Genomic DNA, 12,004 nt, shown 5'->3' with positions numbered 1-12,004 from the left:
CTGGCCACAGTTCAGGAAAGGCTTGTGGACCCATCACCCCACGGCCCCACAACAAGAGACCTAAAGTGGGACCTTCGGGGGCTTCTTACTTCAGGTAGGAACTGGAAGAAGAACTCATAAATACCTTTAACCCCGTGTTTTTTTTTTTTTTTTTTTTTTTTTTTAAACTCTTTTAAAAACTATTTTTTTAAAAAATTTTTATTTATTTATTTATTTTTAGCAAAAAGCACTGAATCTAATTTTCCCTGATAGACGAGACTGTTTATGCCAGGACACTTGACTGAAAAATGTGCCCTTCTCATCACAGAATAACGGTGTTTCCTCCTGAGACAGGTAAGAAGAGGGACTGGCTACTCCTTGGAGCAAGAGGAAGGTGTTAAGCACTATCAAAATACAATTAAATCACTACTAATTAATGATTAGTTCTTATGGTAAGCACCCCTTCTGGTGTTAATTTTGTGTGTGTGTGTGTGTGTGTGTGTGTGAATAAGTAAAGTTGTTGGGGCATGGGTTAATTTGATTCCCTAATTAGCACTTGCTGGACTCTCTCTTGCTGCCCTCACTCCTTCAGACAAAATGTCTGTCTGTCCAACAGCGAGTTGGACTGCCCTTGGGATGACACCAGCCGTCTTGAACACTCCAGGAATGCCTTGGGAAGGACTCTGATAATCCCAGCTAACGGCTCTGGTTCCTGAAGGCTTGGCTTTAGCCAAGCTTGTTGGACACAGCTGGTACCAGACCTTGGGCTATCCCAGGCCTTGGTGAACTCTCACTGAGCCTGCAAAGGTCCCACCTCCCCTGGTATCCTAGCAAAGTGGCTTGAGCTAAAGTGTGATTGGTCCCGGCACCCCTTTCTCTGGCTCTCTAAGCAGGCTCATCAGAGAGCTGAAATGTAAGATAAAAAGCTGGACAGAGCCTCAGGTTAGAAACTATCACCCTGGTCACACAATTTTTAGAAATCTATCAGGTCTTTAGAGCCAAGAATCTCACAGTCTTGGACTAAAGGCTCTAACAATGGTCAGAGTTAAGGGTTAAGAAATCTGGATTTCTAACCTACAGGGGCGCTCTAATACCTGTTGGCTAAGGGTCCCCGTTCCTGAGACTGGCACAGGGTCAATGGCATTAGTAGGAACCACTTAATACTGGCCCCTCCTGCTTACAGCTGGCACTTGCTATAGCCAAACACTAAGCGAAGTAAAAGTGGCCAGGGAAGAACATCTGAAGAGCTTGTCCTTTGCTCTCTATGGTCTCTAGAGGGAAGAGACTCCAGCTAGCCAATCGCTAATACTTCCAGCCTAGGAGAGGAACCAGAACTGAGTCCCTCGCTTTGGGAGAGATCTGGGACTTGGGAAGAGCTCCTGGAAGAACAAAACAGTGGCTTCCCCTGGGAAGAGGCAGCTGTGGTGAATAGGCAGAGAAGGGTGGCAGGTCCTCTTATCATTGTGTCATCCCTAGCCCTTTGCCGGAGATGAAGCCTCATTTGCCAGAGACAATGTATTCAGCTCCATTCTTTTCTGTTTAGGAGCCCTGTTAGCAAGTTGGCACAGAGAGTGCTGTGAATATCCAGCCTTGTATGTACTTGGTGGGCGTGAGCAGTACAGTCAATGGCCAACTGTAATATGCGGCTAACCAGCAGCCCTTCCAGATTTCCTGTATAAGCCCCAGATCTCTGATGCCAAGGCTGAGGAAAGATGGTTTTTAAATAGGACTGAGATTAAGTCTCCCTTCTTCCTGTTAAGAGGGCCCTGGCCAGGTGTATTTTGATTTGGATAACCAAACACCGGAACACGCACGAACTGTGAGGAGCAGGCCACTGGGCAGTGCTATCACACAGCATCGTAGAGGAGCTACTGTTGCTTGTACGTCTCTCGCCCACATTTGCTTGGACGCTTAGCAGCCTCTGCTTTATTCAAGAACAGCTGCTGTGGGTAAAGGCCTCCCCCTACCTCTCAGGCTTGAAGATAACCCTTCACCTTCTGGTGAGGGTTCTTTTTTGTGTGCTTTCAGGGTTGACCAGTGCAAATACAGTAGCCCTCTCTCATCAATAACGTGCGTCTTCCAAGAGCCTCAGTGTCGTCTCGGGTAGAATGGAACCCTATGTATTCCTTGGAACTAATGTGGCTACCGAGTGACTGGTAGGCGGGTAATGTACACAGGGCGGGTGGGCTGGAGAAAGAAATGACTGACTAACGTCTTGGGCAGGGTGCAGCAGGCAAGGGAGACTGCATCATGCTACGTATGACGCACACTTTAAACCTCGGGGTTGTTTATTTCTGGAATTCCCCATTTTCTGCTTTTGAACTGCATGGCTAATGGAAATTATGGGAAGCAAGAACATGGCTAAGGGAGGGTTACTGCAGTTCTAATACTGGAAGTATGGCCTGTGACCCCTGCAGGGTTTCCTAGGTGATGGCCTGGGAGTTAAGTCTCTGCTAGGACAGAAGCCACAACAAGTTGCCAAGACTGGATTACTGACTTTACTGGGTCTACTGAGTTTTCTCTTTATTTCATCTACATCATGATTTCCTAAAAAGAGATTTGGCCAATTGGATCATCTAAAAGTGAGTGTTACATGTCAAAACACCTGAATTCTCAGGGACTCCTTTAAAACGGAAAAAAAAGAAAAAGAAAAAAACAACTCAAAAAAAAAACAACAAAAAAAAAAAACCAAAAATCAATCAATCAAACAAACAGCAGCAACAACAACAAAACCCAAACCAAAAAAAAAAAAACCCAACTCAAAAAACAAAACAACAAGAATCCAACAATTAGGCAAACAAAAAATCAAAACTAAAACCAAGCCAAAACAAAACAAAACAAAAAAACAAACCAAACAACCCATCAGGTACCAGGGGGCCTAATCTTTTCTTGGGCAGAGCTGTCTGAACATGGCTGGACGTGGCTACCTCTTTCCACCCAGGCAAACTGCTTGGCTGAGCTCTGCAGTTATCCATTCCCAGGACATCCTATCTTGCCCCTTTTCAGCTCCTTGCACAGCCTTGTAATCTTAATTTCTCACATGATCTGAGGCCTCCGCTCCCTCCCTTCCCCACCTCTCCCTACTCTGCCCTTCATTAATTACTTGTCATCAACCTCACTAAGTCCATCCTGGTCCTGCTGACTTGAGCCTTACCTGAGCCTTCCTGGGTTGCACTGAGAAACTACAAATCCAGCCCCAGTGAGAAAGCCACCCAACCAGAAGTACCTTGACATGTCGGTCATCCAGGCCCTTTGTGTGTTCGTCAAACTCCACCCCGACGGTGAAATCCAGGTTGTAGTTGCGGAACGTGCTGTTGGTTTTCGTCTTGAAGTTATCACCGTCTTGAGTGATGATCTTCGTCTGAGTCAGACGCACTGCGATCTTGCGGGTGGCAAAATCAATATCTGTTGGCAGAGGGAGTCGGGAAGGTTATGATGTGTGCAGCCAGACTCATTCATTTCTTTAACAAGGCAAAGCGCTCAGGACTGAATACACAGATGGAGGACACGCCACATTTCTTTACATATGCGAGAAACAAGAGTTAGTTATCTTACACACGACTCTGTCATGGACTTGATTATTCTGCCCCCCCCGCCCAGTTTTGCTCTGTGTTTCCCCCACCAGAACCAGCCTTAGGTCTATGCTCATAGTTGATGCTCAAATAATGTGGATTTGTTAATGGAGGTGCGTGCTCTGGGACAGTAATTGCTAAAGCCAGGACCCTGGACCAGCAACAGCAGGAGGAGCAGCAGTGAAACAATGAAATCCATTAGAAGTGTAAATCCTTCCCACTCACTTTGTGCACGCCACAGTTTAGAAACCTAAGAGTGAGGGCAAGAGGTGGTCAGTCCCAATCCCCACCCCCACCCCTGCAATGTGACCTTACTGAAGCGCCTTTCCTTTCAGAGCCTCAGTTTTCCCCTGGGGAAGCTGGGGGAGGGGGCAGGGACAGAAAAGCTCATTTCCTATCTTTACTGTGGCAAGGAGTCGGCATACTTGATGAGAAAGGCTATACAAGGTACCCAGGGGCTTACAGGTCTTCACTGCACACAGGGCTCCTTTGTTGTCCTTGTCTGTTTGGGTTACACGGGGACCAGATCAGCTTAGCCCACAGAAAAAGTTTCAGAGGATATTTATGTATCCTTACAGCTACCAGATCCGACTGCTGTAGCTGCCATGGGCCCTTTATCCAGCCTGGTGGGACATTTTCAGGGCTGGGTCACCTTCCTCCCTCTAGTTTGGTTGGTCAGGGGTGTTTGCTCAAGCCCTCCATGCTGAAGTCCCTATTGTTCTCACAGGGCTCCTGCAGCCATTATTAGGATGCAGGAAAAGGATGCCCTTTACCCAAATGAAAGAAAGGGGAGTGCCCCAGGCAAATGACTGCAGAAGAATGGAAATTGTGGAGTACAAACTGTTCTTTAGTGAGCAAATCTATATTTGCTCTGTGGAGGTAGAAATCTCGGCCCAGAGAATTTAAATGATGGGCTCAACATCACAGTGTCCCTATAAATGTAGCCCATTCGTCATTCATAGCTAAGGCTCCCCAGGAAAAATTACTGCTTGTCCTGGGCTGCCTAGAAAAGTGAATCGCAGCAAAAAAAATTATTGCTTGTCCTGAGTTGCCTAGAAAGGGATGGCAGAGGAATAGGCCAGCCTCTGAGAGCACGGGTGTGTCCCGGAAACAGTGCCAGGAGTCAATCTTCCTGACAAGGGCTGGGAGAGTGCTATTAGGGCTCCTATGCAAATGGAAGCCAGCCCTGCTGCTTCGCCTCCAGATTGAAAAATGACTTGGCCTCTTGGCCACCCTTTAGCGTTTGCACAAGCCAGTTAATCATGTCACCTCTGCTCCACCCTGGGGAAGGAAGCCAAATTCTCTGCTGGTGGATTTCTTGTTAGATATTTCTAATCAAAAGGGTTTAAATGTAGCTGTAGAACAAAAATGTGTGTGTGTGTGTGTGTGTGCACAAGTACTTTATCTTTGAACTTTGCAGAGGAAACTATTTCCGGATATGATATTTTAACACTAGTGTTATCAAGTTTGTTTTATCTGCTTTTCTAAATTAAAGGTACCTCCGAAGCCTGATTTATACCAGGTGAAGTGAATTTCTAGCTCATGAGGAAGGGTCCAGAGACAAGCTATTTCTGAATAATATACATGGCTTATGGCTGCTGCTGTGGAAGAGCAAATCAACGCCTGCGAAGTGACTTTATTAAGCACACTTTTCATAACTGCCTTTTGAACAATGCAAGCCGTAAACCTGAAATACGAGCAGATACTCGACATTAAAATGCCTTGTAATGTGTTTGCGAAGAAAGCTAAGGTTGCAAGCTAAAAGGGCAGGTGCACTTTGTAAATGAAAGAGCGGAGATGCACAGGGATCCATCACAGGGAATCTGAGAGCTGCCCCAGCACGGCCTCCATGGGCTTTGAACCTAGACTCCTTAATTCCCAAATCATTGGCACTTCCAGGCAGTAAGGGGAAGCCGGGTAGAAGAGCAATTTTCTCTTTTTTTTTTCCATACCATTTCCTCCTCCAGAAGACACGTTTAGAAGGGAATTAGACTCGCCCCTGCCTGTCTCATCCTTCACTCCTCCCTGGCTATTGTGGTCAGGCTGGTGATCCTGGCCTTGCACCCTGAACCCTTAGTTCAATGTCCTCCACTGGGATAGAGGTCAGGGATATAAATGTCCATCCAGTACAGGAAAGTGAGGCCAGAGGAGGGGGAAGCATACATCATCGCCACCTGGTCTTTGCTGTCTCAGTATTTTCCCATTTGAAAGTCCAACCAGGTATCATGTAGGGCAATTAAGACTCTGATTCCGAGTGACCCTCTTACAGTGTTTCTGAAGATGCTGTCTCTCTACTTTGGCTATCCCCATCGTCCCAGCCGGCTCTGCACAGAATGAAGGCCCCTCCCGCCACCACCTGGCACCCTCACCCTGTTTAGAACAGTAAGAAAGGGTTAGCATGTTGTTAGAAGAGCCCCTGCCATTTCCTAGTCCCACGTGTCTCTAGGAAATTCCCCTACTTCTCTGGGATTCCAATTCCTTGTCTTACCAAATGGAAAATATCCCTTCAATCCTCAGGCCCAACTCCAGGTTCCAGGTCTTACATGTAGTGAGTATATGAAGCCAAAATAGGAAAAACAGAATTCTCAGTCTAGCCTCTGCCTGTCTCTCTATCCTCAGCCTCTTCTCTTCTCTTCTCTTCTCTTCTCTTCTCTTCTCTTCTCTTCTCTTCTCTTCTCTTCTCTTCTCTTCTCTTCTCTTCTCTTCTCTTCTCNTTCTCTTCTCTTCTCTTCTCTTCTCTTCTCTTCTCTTCTCTTCTCTTCTCTTCTCTTCTCTTCTCTTCTCTTCTCTTCTCTTCTCTTCCAACTGTCTGGATACTGCCACACCCTAGCTTTCCTGTCGCCCACCTTCGTGGACACACACAAATGTTTTGCACTTACTGTCCCTTGCTTTGGGGACACATCTCAGCTTCAAGCTCTGGCCTTAAGCACTGTCAACTCTTTAAGTCATCTTCCTTGACTTTTGCCATGCTTCACACATTATTCTTTTCTCTTTCCTTTAAAACACTTGCATCACCTAAAGTCATCTCCCACAGTGTCTGGTGTTCTCTCTCAGTACCCTTTTCTTTCTCCCAGCAGCCAGGAGATCAATTCCACCAGGGTAGGAGACCATCCCCTTATTAACCACTCCATCACCAGTGACCAGACGAGTTCCTAATGTGTTATAAGTACTCAATATATTGTTGAAACCTGAGATGGTTAAAAAGAAATAGTGAACACAAGACTCGGTGCTCACTGTGGCATGAAAGTAACGTGTGCACGTGGTTATCACTGACAATCCACCGAAAGCTTTTGGGTTTGTTATCCAGCGCTTCACAAATATAACAGAGCAGGAAAAAAAAAAGTGCAAAAACAAAAGCTAGAATGGGATTTTGCACTTTGCAGATGTTCAGGAACTATTTTCTGCTGAGAGCCTTCAACAGGGGCCATCTGATTTCTGTCTCTGGGGAAACCCCTTTCCTGGTGCTGGCTGAGCTTACTAGAAACCTATCAGGCTGTTTGAAGTAAACATTGTTTTTTAAAAGTCTGTGTGTATTGCTTTAAATGAAAAAAAAAAAAAGTGGCCTTCACTGTGATCTTTCAGGAATCGAGATAAGAGTTTCTTTCCCAAACAGGGACAATGTATAGAATAAAAGATTGTCAAAATCTGATCCCACCCAGCTACTTTTAGGATGCAACCCTGTCACCATCTCCACTGATGAGTTTACAAGATGATTATCTGTTTTCAGGGCTGCCTCTTCCCCGTGCCTTTGCTACCCAGTCTCCATGTCTACTCTCCCCTCCCTGCTCTGCTATCCCCATGCCCATCCTTTCTTGGCAGTTTCCCCATCTTCCAGGGCCATTCAACCAACCCTTCCAATTCCATGCCATTGGAGGCAATAAATGGCTGCCTGAGTTAGTGTGGTGGCCTCGTATACTTCTGTGCTGGAGGCATTCCGTTATCCTTGGAGGATGAAGTTTACACTGTGCTAAACATCCTCATGTTTCTTAGACTCTCTTTTCTCCTTCCCCTTCAGCTCTGAATAGACAACTCCTTTTGGTATCTCATGTCTGTGACTCTGCACGTGACCATGGCCAGGCCCGACTCTATCTCTGCTTGGACTCTTTTATGTTCTCTAACACCCTATCCTGAAGGACTTGGAAAGTCTTCACCGCTCCCACACTGGGACTATTTTAGCTCTGCTTTCCATTCAGTAACTGTGGACATTTATTGGCCAAGGTCTAAGATTATCTGGTGTCCCATCTATGACAGACTGTATTTTTCTAGCTGGCTGTATCCCATCTTATCTGTCTTACAGAGTGGCTTTAACATTCTTCTCTCAGAGGAGTGAGATCTCTGGTAGTACCCTATGGATGGAGAAAGAAAGTGTACCACTTGGACCAACAGAACACACTGAAAGAAACACCTGGTGGTTTCTGACAGTGGCTCACAAAGACCATGCACCCCTGCCTCCCCTCTTTGGGCACAGCCACATGCTGTGAAAATCCCCATACCACATGGGGAGACTATGTAGATGTCCTTAGCCACAGCTAAGTAAGGTCTCAGTCACCAGCCAGCATGCCCTAGCTAGAGTGGAAATGGCTTCAAGAAGGCTCCAGCCCCAGCCATTCTCCCCTTGTACTGGATGAGAGCCCTTAAGCAAGGACCACCAGGGAGATCCACTCAACCCTAGATCAATGAGACATAACTGAAGATGACTGTACTTAGATGGCTATACCTACTTCAGACACGATCAGATTTTTTTCTTTTTTACAACGTAACAGCATTTGGATGAGACAATCTTGGTGCTCCACACCTGCCTGATCTCAAGGGCAGAGCCACTTGGGTCCTACTGCAGATGGTACATTCACCGCTTCTAGAAGCAGGTGCTGATGCCTCGTTGTGGCAGCTAGGTGAGTCTCTACCTTGGGCAAAGTTGATGGACTTTGCTCCCGTCTCCGTCACATGATCAAGAATCTTTTTTATAGCTCTGCCTGGCTCTTCTTTGGAATCGAAGAAGTCTCTTTCACTCCTCCCTTTTCTGGTCCAGAGGGGGACCTCAGGGTATGAGAGAGCCTTCGAGTGATAGGACTTTCAAGCTGCTTTCTTCTAGCAAAGACTCGAGTGCCCAGGGCACGAGAGGAGGCACCGCCGAACCAGCCTGAACGCTCACCCTTGAGCTCTTAATGACTTTATTAATTTGAGGTAAACTCAAAGGTTGCCGTGACACGTCATTCTGCTGAGGTCAGTACCTGAGTCGTGTGTGGAGGAGAGCATTATCGAGCGAGCCACTGGGCTATTGACAAAGCCAGGGTACCGCTCAGAGCAGCATCGCAACGGGGTCTCTCCTTCCCGACAGCACAAAGAACCAGGCCCCGGAGAAAGCCAGTTCCCTCAGGGATGGACAGAGTTAAAGTCCTAGGAAGTGATGGTTCATAGGCAGAGAGCAATGTCACACCTGGTGGTATGTACACGTCTGGGGGTTAGCAAAGATCCCTGCAATGTTCATCCCAAATGCCAACTGCACAAAAGGGCACCAAAGGGCAAGCCTCATTGGCTTCCCAGTCTTGGGAAAGCAACCTCGCCTTTAAGTTGGGTGTGGCAGAAATTAAACAGATGGGTGGAGCTGCTTCTGGTGGTTAGACAGACAGGTCAGGATGGCCACTCCTCATCTGCTTTTGGCTGAGATTCTTGATGTAATCACTGCCAGCCCCGCCCTGCCCTTGGGTAGCTGAAGGAAATCAGGTGTCCTGCCTCCGTGCTGGGAAAGTGACTCTGCATGAGGTGTTTTTGTGCAGACTATTGTGGTGTCATCAAGGCAGGGCAAGTCCTTAGAACCCTGAGAACTCTATCAGCATCTGGGCAAAGCAGGCACAAAGACACCCACATTCTGTGTTTAGCTAGAGCTCTCCTCTGTGGTCATCGGCTCAGTCCACAAAGTGCCAGATGCCCCTCTACACAGCAGAGGCCAGCTACAAAGAGTTGAATTAGTCTGTTCCTTAGAGTGAAATCAGTCTGACATGATGCTCGATGGCACATTATTCCTAAAGCTCAAAGAGACAGCAAGCAACGGATGTTAAGGACGTTCACAGATATTAACCCAGAAATATCTAAACGTCACAGTCACAACTTGTAAGTCCCTTATGGCCACTGAAGTGCAAGCTTGTGTAAAAGAGGAAGCCAGAGGTAGAGAGAGGGTTTCTTTCAGTGAGATAAAAGAGGCTGGTAATGTTTGCCTTCCACCTTCAGACTGAGGCGTTGACCTTTGGGAGTCTATCCAAGGGACCAGACACTAAAGTGGAACTGGATGTTATCTCTAAAGTCAACTAGGAACTATTTTTGTGAAGTATTATCATTGTGTGTAGGTGCATGGGTGGTGCGTGTGGGAGTTGGTGGCAAGCGTGTGCTATGGCATGTATGGGGAAGTCAGGAGATAGCTTTTGAGTTGGTGATTTTTCCTTCCATTATGGGTTTCAGGGATAAATGGCAGGTCCTGGGGCTTGTGTGCCCAGAGTGTTTACTCACTAGACCATCTTGCTGGCCCTGGAATTGGTATCATTTAAGCAAACAGCACAAGGCAAGTTGCTTTCTGATAATCATCTATGTGCCTGGGTTGTCTAGCACATTTATGAAACCATGGTGCCTCCAAATAGCCCATGTGATACAAGTTTACGTTGTTCAGAATCACAGCTGTACCCAGGACCATCAGAGAAACCGCAATACAAGGTGTCGTTATCCCTATTTGGCAGATGGAAAAATTAAGGCCCTGAAATGCCAAGAACCGGATCCCACATCACAGAGGAAGTCTTGGGCATGGCACAGGCTGTACTCACTCCATGCTTACTTCCCTTATCTATGTGATAATATTCAATATTATGGTTCGGAACTATGCTCTAATTGACTACATACATGGGCTCAGAAATCCATTCCCATTAGCCACTCATGTCACTAAGCCGGAGTGTGACAGGAATATTTCCTTTTTGCTTAGGTCCTGTTATACTCCCTTCCAAATTGATTTGGTATCTTAACCCTAGTAGGCAGAGCCCTAATGAGAGGATTTTCGCCTGTCTTTAGTTGCAGAGAAAGGCCCTACAAGCCCGTTCTCAGAGATACGCCTCACCACCATATCCAAATTATCTGTGGCCATATGCAGTCATTTCTCTCATGTATGGCTCCCCAACATTCAGGGATGTAACTCTGGATGTGGGGAATTTCAAGGTAGAAAAGGTGACCAGGATGCTGTCGCAGGGAAGTTCAGTAGCTAAGTGCCTTGCCCAGTGCCTGGTGCCACCATTATTTGGAGGTGCCCTGTGGCGACTTACTCCATCTCCTTCCAAGTACAGCCCAGAGCTGGCCAGGACCACATGTTCCTGCCAACACCAGGGGAGACCTACAGACCTGCCCTGTGGCTGACTCGGGACACAAACCGATTAGCAGCCCTTGGCCTGGAGTCCAGTACAGAACTTGGATAAGCAGTGAGTGTGGTCTGAGTCCTGTGGCAAAAAGCCCCCCTCAGCGTCTGAGAGCTTGGATGTCTCTAGGTAGCGGATTGGATGGCTGGTCCTTCAGTGCTGTCTATGTCAAGGCTGAGGAAAACTCAAGCAGGAGTTATTCATTGGTGGTGATGTCTGACTCAATGGGTTACCCGTGAGATGGTGACGACAAGGCAGGAGAGAGTGATTCTGTTGTCTTTCAGGGCAGACTATAGCAGTCGTGGTGTGCGCGCGCATTTGCATGTACTATGTGGGGACACATGTACACATGTGTATGCATTCTCCGTTCAGTGTGTTTTCTGTCAGCCATGCACCGTGCAAAGGACATTCTAACCGCATCGCACTTATTATTTCTAGGTAGGAAAACAGCCTCAGAGAGTTCCCGGGACTTGACTGACTTTTCCCTGCTATAACTCTGGAGAGAGGGCTTACACACAGCTCTGGTGAGTCCTACCCTAGCACCTCCTCGAGGACCAGTCTGCTGTCGTCTTAATGTCCCTCGTCTCCCCATCCCCTTCACCTCTTACCTAGGGCCTTCATGTAGCCTTCAAAGTTATCATTACTCTCCATTTCCCAGGTTCCATTCTGGTCCTTCGTCATGATGGTGGCCTCTGGTTTGATGTGGACGTTCAGTGACCGGGAAGGAACAGGCTGCAGGGAGACTGTGCTAAACGTTACTGCTTTTATAGCTCAGTGGACCAGGTATATAAAGATAATAGGGTCAAAGGTCATAAGCCCAGCTCAGAGGAACTGCCCTTGCCTTTGCAAAGTTCAACACGTCTGTGGGCAGTCCAGGTACAAAGTCCTGCCGTTGCCAGGTCTGCATGTCCCTGTGATCTCCATGACACACTGCCTTGGAGCAGCTCATTTTAGGCTGGCTGGCCTCCCACAGAGTCCCTGGCCTCACAAAGAACATTCCATACAGTTCCTACATGTTTGCCCTACACGTTCTGCAGGACACCGGAGCCAGGCCTGCCCTCC

At 47.2% G+C, this 12,004-nt stretch overlaps 1 protein-coding gene across 1 annotated transcript in view; it reads right to left on the bottom strand.

Moving 5' to 3' along the window:
- Rbp2 (retinol binding protein 2) overlaps nucleotides 1-11,689 on the bottom strand; it is a 21,643-nt gene extending 9,954 nt beyond the window's left edge. The window contains exons 1-2 of the mRNA XM_021207609.1: nucleotides 11,551-11,689; nucleotides 3,206-3,384 (exon numbers count right to left, since the gene is read on the bottom strand). Coding sequence (XP_021063268.1) covers nucleotides 3,206-3,384; nucleotides 11,551-11,623 — 252 coding nt within the window. The 5' untranslated portion in view covers nucleotides 11,624-11,689. The remainder of the gene's footprint in view (nucleotides 1-3,205; nucleotides 3,385-11,550) is intronic.
- Between the last annotated feature and the right edge of the window lie 315 nt (nucleotides 11,690-12,004).

This window comes from Mus pahari, chromosome 10 (assembly GCF_900095145.1).
Source record: "Mus pahari chromosome 10, PAHARI_EIJ_v1.1, whole genome shotgun sequence".
Lineage (NCBI taxonomy): Eukaryota > Metazoa > Chordata > Mammalia > Rodentia > Muridae > Mus > Mus pahari.
The sequence above is the reverse complement of the archived record's forward strand: the minus strand, read 5'-3'. Positions and strand labels throughout refer to the sequence as shown.